Below are 12,894 nucleotides of genomic sequence, written 5' to 3'. Positions count from 1 at the left end.
CTCCAGCCCTCCAGAGCAGCGCTGGAAGGAAAAGTGAGTGGAGGGGCCTCTCCGGCTTGGTAGATCTTTGGGGCCGTGGAAAACGGGTCCAAATGGCTCTTTGGGTGGTAAAGGTTGCTGACCCCTGGGCTAGATGGACCTTGCTTTCTGATAGTGGATATCACACCATCATGAGAAAATATATGTAAGGTTGTGTGTCTGTCATGGTTTGGGAGGGCTGCAAATTAAGTCCTGAAATGTGGCACTAGATGCAGAGTTTAGTACACTGGGAATATCAGCTTTCATTATACAATAGTTTCTGACCATCACAGCTTGCAAGGACGTGCCTGAAAGTATGTAGCAATGCCAAAATCCAAAAGGGTGGGAAAATAAGGTGGTTTTTTTAGAAGTTGTAGGCAAGGCTTCACTGGCATATCTCTTAGACCAAGGGTGTCAAACTCACAGCCCTCCAGATGTTCATGAACTACAATTCCCATCAGTCCCTCCCAACATGAGCATTGGCTATACTGGCAGGGGCTGATGGGAATTGTAGTTCATGAACATCTGGAGGGCCGTGAATTTGACACCTGTGTCTTAGACCCTCCCATGATGAATAGAAGCAGAAAATGTATGTGGAAGTCAACATTGCTAGGCTAATTATGCAAAAAGGGGCATATTTGCATAACTTCTATAGGCAGCAAAATTCATCCTTTCTTTCTACCTAATTTGGATTGTTCAGCACAGAAGTGTTAGTTTGCTTTTAAATTACGGATGGTCTATAATTCTGGAAGGAAAACGCAGCGCATCTAGTTTTCCAAACTTACCTCCTTGATAGAGCTATTCCTCCCTCGCCATGAAAACCACCATCTTCCACCTTTTTTGGGCATCTTATCCCTCATTATAGAATCCACAGTGGCCTGTGATAAATGGATGGTAACATAAATAATGGAACTGAACCAAAAAGCACTCCAACTCGTGCAAATGGAACAAAACAAAAGGAAAAAACACACGTACGAACACAAATTGAAACTCAGGCAAAGAGAGTTAAAGGAAACGTACTGTCTGCTGACCACATATCTTATCAAAGCAAAACCTAATGGTATCCAGAACTACATTGAAGAAATTCAAACAAGAATACTTAGGGAATTGGAAGAGAAAAAAAAAAAGAAAAAATGGCAACAAACCAAAAGGAAAAAAGGAAAAAAGAAAGCATAAGAAGGCATTAGTATAATGTTTAGGAAAGGTAGGGAGAAAAATGTCTCTATTCCATGGTTACTTAGTAAAAATCATAAGGGGTTGGCTGGTAGGGTAGAAAGGTGGTCAAAGTGGTAGGCTCTCCTTGCTAAATATTAATGAAACTTTGTAGCATTGTTTAGTGTTTCTTGGCCACTCAACCAAGGAAGGTGTTAACTGAACCAAAAGCTAATATGACAGCCAAATGCTCATTAGCCATTCTTAAGGAAAGAGTAGATTTATTCGTATAACAAATTTTTGACAGTGAATGCTCCTAAGCATAGATGTCATCACAAAAACAAACGCAGCACACAGTGGTAATGAATACCCAAACATATTTCAAATACATATGGATCACGGTTCCCTGCCATTTAATGATCAGTTTTCAAGACCGAGCAGTCCTAAAGCTTTGCTGTCTGAATACAAGCCAGCTCTTCTGCAGGCAAAGCCTAGAAAATGCTAATTTATATCTCAACAACGCTCACGGGAACTTAGAGTGCAATTGTAAACCACATGACACCCTGCTAAGATCGTTATCTTCAATAAACCTAGAAGGGCCTTAACTCTGCTTAGGACTGTATGGTCTATGCAGAGCCCTTTGGGGATGGGGTGGTATATTAAATTAAATTAAATTAAATAAATAAATAAATAAATAAATAAATATAAATAAATAAATAAATAAATAAATAAATAGAAATATAAATAAATAAATAAATAAATAAATAAATAAATAAATAAATATAGAAGAACTAAAGCAACCTCCCTGCCCAATAGGGACTGGAGGTGCGTGTGTGCGGCGGCGCGGTGCCACTGTTTGAATCCTACCACCCATCGGAACCTGTTATTATTAAAATTTTTGGATCCCACCACTGGATGGGGCCATTAGGGATATAGGACAGAAAAAAGCCAGATGGGAAAAAGCAAACAGAGGTGCAATTAATTCACTGGTCTTTTCTGCATACTCGACTAACTCCTGATTTTCTTTGGAGTCAATCTACAAGCACTGGAACCAGTTTTGGCACAGTTCTTCCACATGTGTGCCCTCCCTGTGCATTTTTACAGATTTAGAGTCAGTTCATTTTCTCCCACGTATGCCTTTAATGATGAGGATTTTTAAGGGAGGGTGTGTGAAAGGTTGCCCAAGGCCGGGTACCTTACCAGTAACGTACCAAAACCAGGGTTCTTTTTCCAGATATTCTCAAACAGCTGAGATTTAAAAAAATTTATTAAAAAGAAAAGAAAAGAAATAATAAAATCAGTTCTCTCTCAGCTCTATATAGTTCCAAGTATAAAAAACAATACAATACAAGGCTATTCAGCCAAAGGCAAAAAAATAATAAGAATAAAGACAAGAACAACTAAAGAGAAAATCTCAAGAAGAATCCTTTTATGAATCTCTCTTTCTAAAATGCTGTCAGGGGTTTTATAGAATTGGCTCATCTAGACCATTTGATCAGTAATTAGCCAATTGGGTGTCGAATAGAGTAAAATCTTCAGGATGATGAGGGAGATCACCCCCACCTGAACATTTTTATTTTATTTATTTATTTATTTCTCAGTCTTATAGACCGCCCAACCCCCGAAGGGCTCTGGGCGGTGAACAACATAAAATAACAGTTACATAATAGACTGTAAATAATTTAAGTTAAAATGCAGCAATTAAGAACGACTAATAACAGCAATGCCCGCAACAATCCCTGTTAAACTCTCCCAGAAGGGGAGAAATTCTTGGAAATTAAGCCCTATCTGTTCGGTTTAGAATGTAGCCTTGTAAAAGCCTGTTCTGTTATCTAAAAAATAACACCACTTAAACTAAACACAAGCACAATTTACAACATTTGTGAGGCCAAATGGTTGCATGTAAACAACCTAGCAAAACTAATTGGTTGCCTCATAAAAGACCCAATATACAAGATAAATGATCTCTAAGTAAATTTAAAGGAATATAGACACCTTCTTTGCTGCGAGGTGGTAAAATCACCCGTGTCACTATAGGTAGCATTACAGCACCCCTCTTATCTTTAAAAAGACCAGTACTAAAACACTGATATATTGATGTAATGTTCTAATAAAAGTATAAGCAGGTTCTCTAATTCCAAACATTCTTTTTTTTAAGTAAGTCTTTAGCATTTTTTTTTCACAGAGATAATGGCTTTCCCCTTACATCTTTAAAAAATGATCCCTTACATTTTTTAAATGAAAGCTGAGAATTCAGAAAGCCTACTTAAACTATCACTACAAAGTTACATTGATATATCAATATTTGAATGTCTTTTTATAAAAAAAAGAAATCACTTTTATTCAGGGTGTGGGGAAGGAGAGAAAGCGGTTTGATCACAAAAGTCTAGTCACTGAACAGTGGGCTGGAAGTGGGTGGGGCAAAGAAGATTAACCAAAACATTAAGCACGAGGAAAAATCACTCGGTTTCCAGAAAAGGACTGGGATAAAAGTGCTCCCAAAAGTACTGGAAAAAAACCCTGGGGGACAACAAAAAAACTGAAGTGAAAACTAAAGACCCCAAAAGAAATCAGGGGATAAACCAAAGCATTATGGGCCTAGAACCAGTCCCCCCACCCCCCAAAAAAACATGTCGAGAAACCGACTCAGAAGACACCAGCACTGTCAAGCATACAGCAGCATGCTTTGACAGGTGGTTTTGGGAAGAATAAGAACTTTCTGAAATGCCTTCTGTGGTCAATCTCACCTTTGGCAAAGGTTTCTGGAACGCCTGCATTGCCAGCAGTAGAGGAGCTGCTGTCGTCCAGTTGTAGTATCTAGACGATCATAAAAGATGACGAGCCATTATTAAAATCCACAACAACCATCTCATGACACAGCCATAAATGTTAATTCCAGCCAGCGGGTTTACTTCAATGGCATTTAGTCTGGCCCGTAGGTTAAACGCAATGGCATTGTCAACTGCCTCTGAGACAGCATCAAGATCACCCAATTGTGGTTTTCAGCAAAATATATACAGTGCTTTCCATGGAAAAGTACTTACTTGGTTCCAATCTTCACCACAAGGTTGGGATCATCAATGATGGCAGGATTTTCCACAAACTGCTGATAGGACACTTCTTGGGCTAAAAACGTTTCTGTGGAGGATACACAAAATGAGGGCAGGTGTGAACATACAGGATGGGGCAAGGTAATACTGAAGTAGATGGCAGAGAAATATAATTTCTTCACTGCTGGAATAGAATGTTCTCTCATAACTATAGAAAACGATCCCATGTAAAACTAATGCACCCATGAGGGGCCACCAACTATACCTGGGAAGCGAAGGTGTATCTTGGAGGAGGACCACAAATTATGCAGCCTTGCCTTATGGATTCAATCCAGAGGTGATATGGAACTTTCCTACAAGCTATCTCTAGAAACAAATTCTTTAGTTCAGGCCTTAAATTCTGGAGTGCTACCATCTATGTGAGAGTAACAAGCTTCATGTTTTCTGCCAGTTGAAAAACACTTTTGTGAATATGACCAGTGCATTATGACATCGGGGGCCTTTTAGCCTCTTGTTAAAAAAAACCTCCCTCAATTAATTGGATAAGTGTAGACCAGGGGTAGGGAACCTGCGGCTCTCCAGATGTTCAGGAACTACAATTCCCATCAGCCCCTACCAGCATGGCCAATTGGCCATGCTGACAGAGGCTGATGGGAATTGTAGTTCCTGAACATCTGGAGAGCTGCAGGTTCCCTACCCCTGGTGTAGACAGACTAAGCACAGAGATTTCCACAATCATGTATTTGAACAGAACACAGATCTGCAGAAATCTGTCAAAAAGTGAATCTTTTCAGAATTTAAGTGTGCATGTATGGTGTTTGTTTAAAGCACAAGAAACCAAGTTCACTGCATTGTATACAAATGTACACTTCCCTGCCCAGTTCTGAGTTCAGAGGAAACTAGTTCCATTTGTTATTGGCAAAAGCCAGATGTGCATGCCACTGAAATCCACTAAATGTAATGCAGCCACTGTTTTGCCACTCATTGGTGATTCTTTGGTGACCAACGGGTCCAGAGCCACAGATGGCTCTTTATAACAGAAAATGACATCATTAGGGTATACCAGAGGAGTAGAGAGACTGCTGGGAGGGGAGGTGACAGGATATAACCCAATGCCATCAGACCTCAGAAGCTAAGAAGGGTCAATGCTTGGAAGGGAAATCACTCTGCAATGGCAAACCACCTCTGCTTCTCGAAAGCCCCTTGCTGGGGTCGCCATAAGTCAATTGCAACTTGACAGCACTTCACACACACAGAGACAGAACATCAGAATAGCCAGCATGTGAAAAATGGCAGGAAAAGACATTTGTGGCATTAAAGGACTTTTTAGAAATGTGTTACAGCAAGGCAGACGATAGAGATGAACAGCTGGTAGAGATGCAAATGAGAACCATGTTTAGACATATGCCAGTGCACTAAAATTATTGTGCCGGCATTCCTGTATATATGTATTACTTCCTGTTAGACTCCTAGTAATGGACTCACAATGATCAGTGTAGAAACATTATGGATGATTAATTGACATGTTGTTCATCAATAATGTTAAGTTGTAAATTTTCAGTTGTACAGGTGAGCTGTCTTGGACAGGCTCGTTGGTCTCTTACTGTGAATTTCAGTGCAGTTTGGCTCTTATAAAAGGGCGCTGACCCCTAATTGAACTTCACTTAGGAACACCACTGTGAGCTTCCTTAATGCCACTAACAACCACAAGAGGTCAGTGTGTCGTTTTCTAAAAGAGGATCCCAGCATTAATAAATGGCACATACCTTTCGAAATTTCTTTGTTGTCACTAAGACCCCCGCAGAGTGAAATGGCAATGGACGGCAAGTCTCGGATCCCGTCAGAGGTGCTCTCCGTTCCGCTATCTGCTCCGGAACTTCCAACTGATTGAGGAGACTGATTTGCTGAACGAGGTTCGTTTTCACTTGCATTCTTGAGATGGGCAATATGATCATCGCTGAGGAGAAGAGAATGATGAAAACGTTTCTGCTGCTTTCTGATCACACCACTCAAAGCTTTTGTCAGCTTACAACTCAGGGCCTTTCCCCATTTACCTTCAGCCCCGCGCTACTTGAGGAGAGTATGCCCTATGCCCGGGCGCAGCGCGCGGCATAGGGGGAATCAGGGTGAGTGGGGAAATGCCCTCAATTACTCCCAGTCCCTTAAAATTAGCAAGTTGATCTCTGTTAATTCTCCCCGATCTCTCAGCAGTCCCATGATATCGTGGGAGTAAAGGGCACTGTGCTTCCACTGTTAGTTGACCAACCAGTTCCAGAAAGAGACGCTGGGGACTGTTGAATTTGTATTATGAAGTCCTACAAAATTTCCTATTATCCTCCATGCCACTTAGCTTCTGCATGAAACTGCTGGGTATAAATTACAGGTATAAATTATGGGTATAATTTAGTGGGTATAAATTACGGGCAGAAAAGTACCAGCTGGTCATTAGGATTTTTTTTTACAGTGAGAGTAGTGTATCAGTGGAAATAGCTGCCTAGGGAGGCGGTAAGGTCCTCCTCTCGGGCAGTCTTCAAGCAGTGGCTGGAAAACACTTGTTTGGGATGCTCTAGGCTGATCTTACATTGAACATGATGTTGGATGAGGTGGCCCTTCCAACTCTTATGATTCTAAGATGTAACCTTTAACAACTTCACTTATGCACATATTCATTGCACAGTTTATTAATATTAAATTAGTAAACTAGTAAGTGGCACCAGCAACCCAGGGGGCAAACAACAGCAGCACTGTCTGGAACTCAGCAAAGCTATTACCATAGTATTTGCACCTTCCAATTTTACTATATAGGAGTAAAGGAGTACCTCTGCCATATCAAGAGAATCACATCTTCAACACCTAACCACCTTACCAAAAAGAAACTACAGTGTTGGCATTATTTGTAGAACCAGGTCCCCTGACTGTTTTCAATTTTAAAAACCCAGCATAATAAATCTTCAAAATAAAATTGTTCACCTTTACAAAGCCGCCTTCCGGCATACATGTTTATGAAAGTTGTAGGATCAAGAACATAAATTATAATAGCTAATCTATACGGTGCGTACTTTTTAGGGAAGTACAGTGCAGCAACCTCTGGATCCATGTCTGTGAGGTCATCTAAATATACTCCATCCGCCCCAAGATGTCGACTCCGCTTATCTGTGAAACACAGAACAAGTATTAATAGAAAGTGCTTTATCCAAACACTGGAGGTTTTTTTTTTCTTTTACAGGAAGCTAATGCTTCTCTGCTTGCCTCTGTTTTTGCTGAAGAGTACACACTGGCAAGTAGCAAGTACTGCTCCTCAGTATCACCTAACAATCCAGATCTCCAACAAGGACCTTCATGCTTGGGTTCACGCAGTTTCAAATGTACCCTGACTTGTACGTTTTCCTAAGCAATATGGCCATTAAAAACAGAGCAGTGCCCTAGGCAAGTCCTTGCTCTTATCTTGTGATACACGCCTTATTGAAAAAAGTGAAAAACAGCTCTAAAAGGAAATCCCACGTAGTGACATATGAACTTCATGCCAACAGCACACCTGGAGAGAAGAATATATGGACAAATTTGAAAAAGGCCCCGCCCATTCACTCCCTACTGAAGAGTCATTTAGCTCAAAAAACACTGGTTAGTTATTTTTCATCACAGACTTCACTAAATGAGATTGCTACCTTTTGCCTTTATATCATGGAGCTACATAATCATAATGTTTCTATTTGGGGATGAAAGGAACTAAAAACTAATAAGAAACTTCCATCAGTTTCATGAAAGTTATAATTTCTTCCGCACAACCTTCTGCAGAGAGCAAAAAAGAATTCTATTATACAAAAGGCTGGCTGTGGTGGCAACGACTAACTTCCAGTCAGTCACCATGCATACACAACTTGGGGATGGGGCTTACACAGCTCAGGTAAAAAATGACACAAACAAAACAGTAGAATGGAGTAATTACATTACACTCTCGTGCGCTCACCCTTCTCCTGCACTGATGAATAAATACAGTCACTGTACCATCTGCAGCTGCCAGAGGAGGGGCAGGCGCAGGCATTAGCCACTCCCTGTGGGAAGGCATGACTGCTGACAGCTGCAACTGCGCCTTTACAGCCCTGGCCCCTGCCTGGTGGAATGCTCTTCCTCCAGCTGTCCGGGCCCTGCGGGATCTTGCTGAGTTCCACAGGGCCTGTAAGACCAAGCTGTTCCACCGGGCTTTTGGGGAGGCCGGCTGCTGATAGCCCCCCCTTTTTTATAACACCAGTGGACCCTGCCGTGCCCTCCCCTCTTAAGGGGTTTAGGTTGGGTTAGGGGGACAAATGTATACAAATGTAATTAACAACAACAACAACAACAACAACAACAACATCATCATCATCATCATCATCATCATCATCATCATCATCATAATAGTTGAGTGGCAATACAGGCTTCCGGGAACAGAAGCAGGTAACCAGCAAGAAGAGGAGAAGGAGGAGGGAGATGGTGATATAGGGCCAAGGGGGAGGAAAGGCAGGACAGGTTGGCCCCCTCAGTGGCCACTATTGACTCTTGCAACCAGCGCGGGTGTCTGGTAAGAAGAGGAGGACGAGGAGGGAGCTGGTGACATGGGACCAAGGGGAGAGGAAAGGCAGGAGAGATTGGCCGCTTTGCTGGCTACCAACAGTTTTCTTGTACAATGGGCTTTATTGCTAGTGAAATAGAAAAGGAGAAATTGCTGTATCCTTTGAAGCATGTGAACAAAAGAAATTCTACAAAGGACATCAGCAGATGTTTCACAGCACATGACCACATAAACCAAAAAGTATAATAGATTCCTGTGATGTGAAAATCTACAATTTCCTAGAACAGCTCTGCAGAGATGGTTCTGAGAAGCCTCTTCGCTTTCCTTTTGAGATTCAGGCCACCCTTTTACCTCAGAACTATCCAGCATCTATAGGTGTACATGTGAGTGTATGTGAAGTGTTTTATTACAGCCTTTAAATTATGCTGCTGTATCATATCATACAATTCTATGACAGGGTCTTTTTTGTATTCCTAATTGATTTAAAGTAAGATTAAATTAGGAGCCAATTTAGACAAAACGGCAGAAGAGTTTTGAAGGTAATGAAACATTTTGACAAGACTAGGGAAATTTTTCACAGGGAAGTGGGTGTTACCTATCTTAATGGTCATCGAATATCACTCAGAACACAGTTTGGGGACACTGTAGTCCGTGCTGCTCGGACAAAATATTCAGAAAAATGTCAAAAGATTTTGTCTGAAATTTCAGAGGTAGTTTTGTGTTTCCTCTTGACACAATTGTCTTTCCACTTTGGGAAAGCAACCCCTCTCACATAGCTTGCCTCCCTCAATTTTGCAACCTTGGACCAGGCTAATAAAACAATTTCTGCCTCTTCGTTCCTCAGTGAAAGGCCTCTCTGTAAATTAAACCCCAGTTAACAGTTGTTTACACACACGACAAACTGATTCCTTCAGGATCTCTGGAAACATTCCAGTTAATTAATCTTTATGGAGTGCCAAGGTGCCAAAAGGAAAAAAAAACTACCTCATAAGCACTGCAGAGAATAAAGCAACCTCTATACCTTTTTTCTTGGAGGGAGAATCTGTTTTGCTCGCTGGCTGCACAGAGCAAGTTGCAGTCTGCTTTATTTCCTCATTGACAGGGAGTGGAGGTGCAGCTGCCCCTAAAGTGTCTATATCTGGCTCATTTATCTCAGCTGCCACCACCCGCAATTCTGCGTCTTCCAGAGTCACAGCATCCGGCTCTCCAAGGACCGGTAAGGGAGACAAGCTACTAAATTCCTCCGAAGTGTTGCTCTGAATCACTCGAAAGTGAGTGTTTTCAGAAGAATTCACATTCACTGTGCTGGGTTCTTTTGGTCTGAGAAGAACAGTAGACTATAGAAGAAAAACAAAAAGATACTAGTTTTTTTTAAAGTTCCCTGAAGGGAAAAACAACAACACTGAATGGTGAGAATCTGCTGGGTTTTTTCATACTGCATTGCACTATTTTCATGATATGCTACTCAAGTCAGAACCATTTCACATGTTAAAACTAACCCCACTGAGGTCTGAATCAGATAGACCCACCAAGTTTCATGATCAAAGCACTTAGAATGCTCCACATCCAGTAATAAGATGCAGTAAGCTCAATTTTGAATTGGGCATGAATAGTTGAATTGAGCAAGAATAGTTGAATTGTGCATGAATGCTAATGCACCCCCCAGGCCGTTCGCATGAATGGCCTGGCTGGCTCTGCAGCCAGCGGCGCAGCCTTTGCACGGGCTGTCCGCTCCCAGAAGCCTCCTACCCAGAGGTGGGATCCAGCAGGTTCTCACAGGTTCCCAAGAGTAGGTTACTAATTATTTGTGTGTGCCAAGAGGGGGTTGCTAATTGGTGATTTTGCCACGTGATTTCTGCCTTAGTTACACCCTTCCTCTCAGCAGTAGAGCGCAGAACTTGAAGCAGTCTAGCAGGAGGTGCACTGGAGTGCCTTTCCACAAAGTGATGGAAAGTGGCAGGAGGTAGGAGGCGTCCGTAAGCAGCACAGGAAATACGCCAGCTTCCACCCGGTGCCATTTGCTCAGCACCATATGGAAGCCAGCGTTTTTCCAAAAACCTCGCTCGGGGAGCAAGGTTCAAAAACGCCATTTTGGGGGGGGAGAGGGCAACGCCACATCGATTTGGCAACGGTGCCTGTGCAAAGGCTCTACCCAAAAAACGGTGTGTTACCAGGCCATGCAGAAACAGCCTCTGTCACCTAACCATCTTTCAAACTAAGGTTAAACGTTAAAGATATTTTATCCTAATCATTTGGAGATAATTGGATTTCTTTTCCTATACCTTTGTGGCTTGAGGTAGTTCTCCCCAGTCCCAATGCATCTGAGGATTGTTGTTCTGAATACCTCTTTCCAACGGTTTGCTGACTAATTCAGAGTCACTTTTAGGAGTAGGAGGCCGTGAACTTTGCCGACTGTAAAAAGCAGAGGGAGAGGGATAGAAAAAGGCATAAATAGAAATATGTGCAGAATTTCATTCCAAATTATTATATGTCTGGTGTATCATTCAAACTAATATCCACTGAATGCACCAAGTACACTTCGCCACTTGGACGACTTTAGCCTGGACCGAAACAGATAACCAAAACTGGATGTTTAGACAAGACTACAGCAGATATCAAGCACCTTGGTTCTCTACTGCACTATACTTCAGGTGCCTGCTTATTCTGATAACCCCTCCCACACATACCTGACTCCTGAATGCTTTAATTTCTGCTCAACATTATGTCCATATTATACCCATAGAGATGAATCCTGGATTGTTATTAATACCAAGTGCAGCAAAATAAGAAAAAGGTTGAACTCCATGTACATCACCAAATAGCCTATCAAAATTTAATGAACATGTTCACTCAATGCTTAATGCAAACATCAATCAGGAATTTGTCAGAACATGCCCCCCCCATCCCAATAATTGTAGCTAAATTAAAGTGACCAGATTTTTCTTGTTAAAAAGCGGGGGGCGCCCTTCTGGGGCGCTTCCCTGTTTCCTGACCGGGGAGCGCCGCCGCAAAAGGCAGTGTGCTGCTGCGGGCCATTGTCCCTAATCGGGGACAATGGCATAATGACTTGACGGGATCTTTTGCTTGGGGACACTCTACGCAAAAGCATGCCTTGGAGGTGTCCCACCTGAAAACTCAGGACTGACTGGTCACACGTAAGCTAAAATATTGAAGTGAGCAAAGGCTCTGGGCCTGGGTGGCCCAATGAGGTGAAGCAGCTGCCAGGCCACTGGCCCACCAGAACTTTTCCTGGTGGCCTTAATGGCAAAACAGCCCCTGCTGATCTCTCTGTACTGCCAAAGCACTAGATATGTGGACAAGAAATAAGCAAGATAGCAGGATCTAATAAATAGCCCAAATGTGCTTATAAATTGCATTACAGAACAAGAAAAAATATCTGTCCTGCAGAAAATGATTATTTATACTGCAATCATGGTTTCCATGGAGAACATAATCCCTTTCTTATAAATTGTCCTGGAACAAGTGAAGTCCCTGCTTAGAGTTTAAAATTTCAGTTGGGAAGATAACAGTCAATGAGGAAAAAAACACCTGATTTTTTTAAGAATGAAAAATAATAACAGAACTTCCTTTGTTCTTTGGTCATCTGGACTGACCTGAGACTAGAACTGAAATATGAAACAGGAGCGGGGAGGGAATGTTCAAAAACTGGCAGTTTATTTTTCTCAAACTCATTTTGGCCCCGAACTGAAAAACAAACAGTCTGGGGTGGCTTAATCTCCTGAGAAGCCTCCAAGCCCTTTCACATACCTGGTGATATCATGAGCCTACCAGACCCTCACAACTCCTCCAGTCTGGAGAACCATTTCACAATTAAATTGATGTTCCCAAAATAACAATGAACTGTGACATATACCAGCTGCCTTGAAGGACCTACAAACTCTGATACTGCCTCCTAATTCTGGTATACAGAGATTTGTAGCTTGCCTAATTGGAGGGCCTCTTCATTCATCATGGCTAGTAGCCATTGATGAACCTATCATTTGTGGCTTATAATCTATTATTCGCCTAATCCCTTTTAAAGCCATCTTTGCATGAGACCACCACACCATCAACCAGCAATGAATTCTACATTTACTCAATGAGAAGAAAAGTATTTCATTCTGT

The 12,894-nt window shown here is 41.9% G+C and overlaps 1 protein-coding gene across 4 annotated transcripts in view; it reads right to left on the bottom strand.

Moving 5' to 3' along the window:
• The window catches only part of LPIN1 (lipin 1), a 110,020-nt gene that overhangs the window by 12,578 nt on the left and 84,548 nt on the right, over nt 1-12,894 (bottom strand). For 3 of the 4 annotated variants that reach the window (XM_048498745.1, XM_048498754.1, XM_048498764.1), the window contains 7 exons: nt 11,052-11,181; nt 9,791-10,106; nt 7,280-7,373; nt 5,987-6,177; nt 4,215-4,308; nt 3,918-3,987; nt 804-896 (listed from right to left, as the gene is read on the bottom strand). In XM_048498745.1, the coding sequence (XP_048354702.1) occupies nt 804-896; nt 3,918-3,987; nt 4,215-4,308; nt 5,987-6,177; nt 7,280-7,373; nt 9,791-10,106; nt 11,052-11,181 (988 nt within the window). Of the gene's footprint in view, nt 1-803; nt 897-1,038; nt 1,117-3,917; nt 3,988-4,214; nt 4,309-5,986; nt 6,178-7,279; nt 7,374-9,790; nt 10,107-11,051; nt 11,182-12,894 lie in introns of all 4 variants that reach the window. The other variant, XM_048498772.1, reaches the window with a different exon arrangement.

Source organism: Sphaerodactylus townsendi, linkage group LG01 (genome assembly GCF_021028975.2).
Source record: "Sphaerodactylus townsendi isolate TG3544 linkage group LG01, MPM_Stown_v2.3, whole genome shotgun sequence".
NCBI lineage: Eukaryota > Metazoa > Chordata > Lepidosauria > Squamata > Sphaerodactylidae > Sphaerodactylus > Sphaerodactylus townsendi.
This window is presented reverse-complemented; position numbering and strand designations above follow the sequence as displayed.